General features: G+C 42.3%; 1 protein-coding gene across 1 annotated transcript; it reads left to right on the top strand.

The window, feature by feature from the left end:
• The first annotated feature begins 4,370 nt into the window (after window positions 1-4,370).
• Window positions 4,371-7,066, top strand: LOC117471593 (E3 ubiquitin-protein ligase TRIM39-like). The gene is made up of 2 exons (XM_034116709.1): window positions 4,371-4,494; window positions 5,106-7,066. Exon 2 carries the CDS (start codon window positions 5,108-5,110, stop codon window positions 6,755-6,757), a length of 1,650 nt encoding a protein of 549 aa, XP_033972600.1. The 5' UTR covers window positions 4,371-4,494; window positions 5,106-5,107; the 3' UTR covers window positions 6,758-7,066.
• Window positions 7,067-7,968: the final 902 nt, after the last annotated feature.

Here is a 7,968-nt window from a genome sequence, read left to right on the forward strand (position 1 = left end):
TTCTCCTCATTTCTCCAGCATTCACTGGAGTATCCGTAAATCATACAAACACAACCAAAACGTTGATTTATCTGTTTTCCCGTTTTGGTTTAAAAACTGAATAACGTCGGTTTTTTGGTTTTCCGAAAAACCAAAAAACACCGGTTCTTTTTTAAACGTTGTTAATATGTTTTGGATGCATATTGTTCTAGTATTTGTTCAGGCTGTTACATACAATTAGCCTCTGTTGCTACCTGCTGCTGGTGAGTAAATATTAAAATCAGTTAAAATTGACAACCGGTCCGCGATTTTTTTTTAATGTATCTACCGGTCCTTGGCACAATAAAGGTTGGGAACCCCTGCTTTAGAGAATCCGACTGCACTTTCACTATCCGACGTGTTTATGATGCGCCAGCGGAGGTCATAAATGTGCGCCTGCTGCTGTGGGGAAACTATGGAAACTACAGTTTTCTATACAGCGGACTACAACATGGATGTTTAATAAGAACGAGGGACTACTCATCTAGAGACTCTGCACCGTGCTCTGATGCTGTTGTTTTATGCTTTATGAACGGGGACAACAGACAAACATATTCTTCATGACCAAAGTTGGAATTGAAATAAAAAAGGAAAGTGAAACTTATGCTCGTCACCCTCTCCCTCCGGTCCACATTAATACAAATGATCCCAATACGTTTGATTGTATGAAAAGATCTTAAAATCAGTCCTTAACATCTATCACTGTGTATATCACCATTCAAACATCTTTTAAAAGTTGAACAAACCCCACACAGCTCAGTAAAGACTGTGAAATGTTGACTTTATTTGATCATTTCAGTAAAAACTAACGTTCATATTTCTCTCTTTGATTATAATACTGATGAACGTTCAAAACAAAGCACTTTGGCAACTTACCACATACGTTTTAAAATGCTTAATAAGCACTTTATAATAATAATGATATAATTTCTCGTTCATAATCGGTTGTTTCCGTGAACGGCCGACTGTTGTGTGACGGCAAATGCCGCGGCCGCAAGGCATTGTGGGGCAGCATTTTCTCCTCTCCTTTCGGTTAGGGAGGTCCAGTGGTTCCTAAGCTAAAGGAGGTTATAAAGGAAGTTTGAAACCTCCTTTCCTTTTAATTTAGAGAATTCGAACGGCACTTATCATGGCTGCCACTGAGGGACTTCCGGGTCATTTCACTCCGTTAGGAAGGTTCCTAAGCTAAATGGACTATTCGACCGCAACCCTCCACTCCTCGGTCCTCCGGTAGTGACCCGGAAATGAATTTTAGCGCGCCATGTTGAAGGACATCTAATTTCTCTAAATGCACATCGAGGACCGAGCATCGAGCATCGAGGAGGCTCTCTGGAGGAGCTATAACCGAGGATACACTGATGGGTCCTCCACGGTCCTCCACGGCTCCTTCGTGGATGCATTTCCGGGAACAGAGATGTTTGAAAGAGTCGTGACGCACGGCCGGACTTATCTCAGCCAATGACAGCTCTGCATGCATCCCCTGGATATTATTTTATTAACTGCTTTCATCGCGACGCGATGTTTACAGTGAGAACAGCTGTGAGGTCCGTGCAGAAAGCAGAGCAGTGTGTATAATATATATCACTCAGTATAACAGGCCTACATTACTCTCTTTATTTGTATGCTGTAGTTTAGTAGATATCTACAAACAAAGAGTCGATATTTTTCTAAAACCATTTAGTGCTTCACAAAATAAAATACACAACGGCTGCAGCCTGATGATATGCTTTAGGAGCTGTAGGTGCTTGTGTGTGGTGTAGGTGTGTGTGGTACAGTGTGTGCGTAGATGCAGCGGACAGACAGGTCTCAGTTGGTTTGGTGTCCTCTGCTTACTTTTAATACTTGTAAATAAAGCTTTTGGCCCGTAATTTATTTTCCTCATTGTAGCGACCAGAGAGGGGAGAGGGGGGGATATATCCAGTCTCTGATAGTGTTACGTTATTATGAGAGTGCTCTGTTTGATTCTGAAATTGTATATATTTATATAAATATATATATATATATGTATATATATATATATATGTGTGTGTGTGTGTGTGTGTGTGTGTGTGTGTGTGTGTGTGTGTGTGTGTGTGTGTGTGTGTCCGCATCTGTAGCCTGTTATTGTCTCATTATACCGCACTGTCAATGAATTAAAAGTAAATATATAAGTGGTCATGAACACATCTGTCCATCAGACAGCGTGCTGCTGTGCCTCCTGTCATCATTAATGGACGTCTCTTTAAAATGACCGCTCATAGGAGAGGAGTTCTCATTTCTCTAACCGCCTGCTGCTTCCCCTCCTCTCTCCTCGGTTCCCCTCCTCGACTCCTCCGCTCGCATCTCCTGTGGGCGGGACTAAGTCTCGAGGATAGGAGTCGAGGAGGGGAGTCGAGGAGGGGAATTTGATGAAATGAGAACGGCCCCCGGTGTTATGGCGCAGAGTGTCCACTGGATGGACCACAACACAAAGGAAAGATAAGCATGGAGTCACTATACTGTGTAGACCAGTGGTTTTCAAAGTGTGAGGCGCACCTCCCCTGGGGGGCGCTAGAGAGCTTCAGGGGAGGCGCAGCGTGAGAAATAAAAGTTGTGTCTCATCGGACATTTATGAGAGAAAATCCCTAATGTCCGAGTGCAAGTGAATGAAGCACAAGACGTGAGCCTTGTAACCCCTCCCCCGGCCCTGCCGTTCAAATTTCATTTGAAAAAAAAACCCACAATGCTAGCACTCAGCCTCTGAATTACCCACGAGCGAAAAAATGTAACCTAAAACGGCACTTAAACTCACAATAACTCCCTTATTACTTATCCTAGATGCACAGCCAACCACTCGTTTTTGGTGTCCTGGAGACACTGAATCTGTGTAAAAAACCTCAACACTCAGTGATGAACATTTGCGACGCTATAAACGAAAGCGTACATCATAACATGTGGAGCTAAGTAGCTAGAAACGCTAACATGGCTTACCTTGGTCAAAACTTGTCTTCAATGGCATTAAAACGATAAAAAAAACGATGCTGCAGTTAATCCATAGGTTCATCCAATGTATCTGTGCCCTCTTTGAAATTATATCTGATAATCCATAAGCAATAAAACTGCTTTTTAGTTTCCAAATCCCAGAGGGAGAGATCGGTCCACTCTGCCCTGCATTTCACATGCGCGCACCCCCCACCTTTTCTCTTTACAATGAGTGTGTATGTGGGCCTCCCCCTTCGATTCTATTGGCTCTAACGGTCAGAAAGAGGTGTCAACCATCAAAATCGAGCAAGGGGGGCCAGAGATATGAAAAAAAAAAACATTTTCACCCAAATCACCTCAGAGGTGGGGTGGTTTTGGCTAAACCTCTCTAAAAAGGTCAAATGTCACTTGTTTTGCATCAATTTTGATACAGGGTACTTATTATATGTTGTACTTTGGATTCCTAAAGCTTGTAGTCTACTAACCCATCATCCAAGGGTAGTTTTCACTATCTGTAAAAAATAATTTTTGGACGGACACTATAATTTACAGTTTTTTACTATGTAAAATCTGAATTTTCTTTAAAATAAAAAACATTTATATTTATTCTGACACTTCTACATCCAACTCACAGATGTAACCTTGCTTTGATCAAAGAAATTATTCATATAACCCTTTTAGAAGTTAGGTTGTAGTCATTTGTTTTAGGCATGTCATTTTCGAGCCTGAAACATGAAAAACAGGCTTGGTGCTTAACAGGTTAAGATGATGACCTTACGTGTGTAAATATATTTTTTTCTATATATAGAGATATATATATCTATATATATATATTTTCCCCCAAAAAACAGTTTTAAGTCCTGAGAAAGTCAGATAAGACGGTGTGTAAAACTACACTGCCCAGCCAAAAAAAAGTAACCACTTTGATTTAACTTGGCTAGTAGGTATAGGGCATTCCACTGGATAATAATACCCCTGCATTATAGCAACAACAACAATAATAATAGCAATAATAATTGGGAGGGGAGGCTCACCTTCCCACACTTTGAAAACCCCTGGTGTAGACCAAACACTGATATATGAGGAGACACAGTTTGTTACACATGTACAGGATAACCTCTCATGTTGACCAAGGACAAATGGGTTTTCCCAATGGTGGTCAATGTAATAGTTCAACTATGACCATACTACATGCATATTTCTTTGTCCAGAGATTTTAGTTTAAACAGCTTTTGACACACCTCATCCCTCCCATCTGTAAAGCACCATCTTTGCTCCCTAACTATCAGAGAAAACCTGGTATTTCTCAATACCCATGCAGATCAGAGGGAGGGAACAAAACTAGCAGACAGTGAGAGGAGGAACTACAGTGGAAAGAGGAGAGCTTACACGTCACACTCAGGAAACGAATGTTAAGTTTGTCAGAGAGGCAGCCACACTGCAGTCGAGATAAGTCTCTGTTTCTGTCTAAAGAAAATACAAACTGAGTTCATCAGATCTTTCTCAACAACACAGCAGAGTCTCTGATAAACACTGGTGAGTACATCTGATTATATTTACACTGTCAACAAGCAGGATTAACACAAAACATCAGCTCTACTCAAACGAAAACTCCACCCTTTACGTCCAACTTGTTTTTCTCCAACAACATAACCATATATATGATATAGAGTCCACTTTAAACAGTTTAAACAGTCTCTTTGTATCAGCTCTTAGTACTTTAGTAACTTGTAACTGAATCTCTGTGGTAGGAGTTTTTATTCACTTCTGCTTTCCTGCTATTACTTTTTGCTGATCACTTCCTACATAATGCTTTTACCCATTTCCTCTAGCTGTTTCAAAAATAAAATCTTTCCATTGGAGAAACAGTTGGAGTCTTTTAATGTGAAGCAGCCAGAGGAAATTAATTGTTATGGTCACACAGTAAGAAGAGCAGTGTTATTTTTCAATAGAATAATGATCGAGAAAACCTATATTTTCATTGCTGTTTTCCAGAGTTGCATGCTTGAACCTGTCAGAGTTAAATAGTCACGGTTGGTCATGACTTGTTACAAGTTATCAAAGTTCTTTCTTTAAAACTATATATAATATGAATTGATGATTGATGTTTCAAATGTTTTTTCTTTTCTTTCTCATTATGTGTGTAGATATGGCTGCTGCAAGCTACCTGCCATCTGAAGATCAGTTTCTCTGCTCCATCTGTCTGGAATTGTTCACTGATCCAGTCAGCACATCATGTGGACACAACTTCTGTAAAGACTGCATCACTGAACACTGGGATACAAGAGACAGGTGCCAGTGTCCCATGTGTAAAAAAGAGTTCAACACAAGACCTGAGCTGCACGTTAACACTTTCATCTCTGAGATGGTAGCTCAGTTCAGACAGTCGGCTCAACAGAAAGCCAGCAGCAGCAGCAGCAGCAGCTCAGAGCAACAAGTCTTCAAACCAGGAGAAGTTCCCTGTGACGTCTGCACTGAAACCAAACTGAAGGCCCTGAAGTCCTGCCTGGTGTGTCTGACCTCCTACTGTGAGACTCACCTGAAGCCTCATCTGACAAAGTCAGGCCTGAAAAGACATCAGCTGATCGACCCTGTGGAGAACCTGGAAGACAGGATGTGTCCGAAGCACGATAAACCTCTGGAGCTGTTCTGTAAGACCGACCAGACATGTGTCTGCATTCTCTGCCATGTTTCAGACCACAAGATGCATGAACTGGTTCCACTAAAAGAAGGATATGAAGGTAAAAAGGGAGCGCTGGGAAAGAAAGAGGCCAGAATTCAGAAAATGATCCAGAAGAGACAACTGAAGATTGAGGAGATCAAACACTCAGTGGACCTCAGTAAGGAAGAAGCAGACAGAGAGATAGCAGAAGGTGTTCAGGTCTTCACTGCTCTGAAGGAGTCTTTTGAGAGAGGCCAGGCCAATCTCATCAACACGATCAAAGAGAAGCAGAAAACAACTGAAAACCAGGCTGAAGACTTCATCAAAGAGCTGGAACAGGAAATCTCTCAGCTGAAGAAGAGAAGTGCAAAAGTTGAGCATCTCTCACGGTCTAAAGACCACCTCCATCTTCTCCAGGGTGTCCAGTCCCTAAACATCCAACACCCATCACCCACCAAGGACTGGACAAAGGTCAGCATCTCTCCATCATCATATGAAGGCACTGTAGTGAGAGCTGTGGTTCAGCTGGAGGAGACTTTCAGTAAAGAGATGAAAAAGCTGATTGAAGCTGAGCTGAAGAGGGTCCAGAGCTACGCAGTGGATGTGACTCTTGATCCTGATACAGCACATCCTAATCTCATTCTCTCTGATGATGGAAAACAAGTCCGTGATGGTGATGTGTTAAAGAATCTCCCAGACAACCCTGAGAGATTTTCAGAAAATTATTGTGTTTTAGGAAAGCAGAGTTTCTCTTCAGGCAGATTTTACTTTGAGGTTCAAGTTAAAAGAAAGGCCGACTGGGATTTAGGAGTGGCCACAGAGTCGATCGACAGGAAGGGAGTGATCGAATTGGCCCCGTGGTGCGGTTTCTGGTCTTTATGGTTGAGAGATGGAAATGAGTACGAAGCTCTTGATGGTCTGTCAGTCCGTCTCTCTCTGAAGTTTCGGCCTCAGAAGGTGGGGGTGTTTGTGGATTATGAGGAGGGTCTGGTCTCCTTTTATGACGTAGATGCTGCAGCTCTGATCTACTCCTTTACTGGCTGCTCCTTCACTGAGAAACTCTACCCATACTTCTATCCAGGTCTTAAATGTGGCCGTAAAAACGCTGCACCTCTGATCATCACGCCTGTCACCTAATCACTCATCTTATTTCATGTGTTGATTTGTTTTCATTTCAAGGAAACAAACATCGATATTTAGAGTCAAAACTGTATAATTTCCATCTAATATTCTACAAAATAAGTATACTGTGGTGATTGATTTACATATTGTTTAGATTCTGTACACAACACTTAAGTGGATGATTTAATCTACTCAATATCCAATAATTATCTCTTCAACACTTTATCGTAACACATATGGAGAATATCGATATGAACGTTTGATAACGCTACAGATTTATTGTAACTATAGTTAGAATTGATAATAACATTAAATGTTTTATAATCAATTGTTATAAAGCTTCATTAAGGAGAAAGGCTTATTTTGTGCCTCTACTGCAGGGGTGGGCAAACTTTTTGGCTCGGGGGCCACTATGAGTTTTAAAATTTAACCAGAATCACACTAAGCTGGTTAGTGTTGCCTGACTTTATATAAGTGTGTTTTATAAGTGTGTGGTCGCATTCTAGTCCCTTTTCTCAGCGCTACTGCTTGTTACAATTTGTATTCGCTGTACTACTAACCGTGAACTGACCCCCTCCAATGTAAGTGTGACGTATTTGGTGGGTTGCCGACTCCAGCAAAAGGTAATTTGTGTCTAGAGTGCGCCATCTAGTGGGATCAACTGAAATGCCGGGTATTGCAGGAAAAAGGCTAAATGAATGCGGTCTTTACTATAATTTGGACAATTTTGTACCAATATTCGGCGGGCTGGATTAAAAAGCCCAACGGGCCGTATATGGCCCGCGGGCCTTAGTTTGCCCATGCCTGCTCTACTGTATACTTATGTATATTTGTTACGGCTGCTGCCTTTCTAGTCGTCTTCTGTCTTATATGTAAATGAGCTGTGCGGGTGCCCTGACGTCATTGGCTGCCATCTCCTGGTCCGCCTCCCGAAGATTGTGATTGGAGCACATCGGACCCGACGCACTCCAATCGCAGCACACAGCCGGCGCCCACCTGCTGGAGATGACTTCAAAGCCTGTGACTATGGCCCAATCCCAAACCGCCCCCTACACCCTACCCCTACACACTACCCCTCCGTTTGCACGTTCGCGCGGAGGGTCCGCCACATTAAGTGCTGTTCCAAACCAACGAGTGTGGAGCGGTGTGGAGGGGGAGTGGGCTATCAAGCCCTCAAACAGCGAGTCTGCAGCGGTGCTGACTTGAGACCAAGCCCCCAGGAAGTG

This window comes from Trematomus bernacchii, unplaced genomic scaffold, assembly GCF_902827165.1.
Source record: "Trematomus bernacchii unplaced genomic scaffold, fTreBer1.1, whole genome shotgun sequence".
In the NCBI taxonomy this organism is placed as follows: domain Eukaryota; kingdom Metazoa; phylum Chordata; class Actinopteri; order Perciformes; family Nototheniidae; genus Trematomus; species Trematomus bernacchii.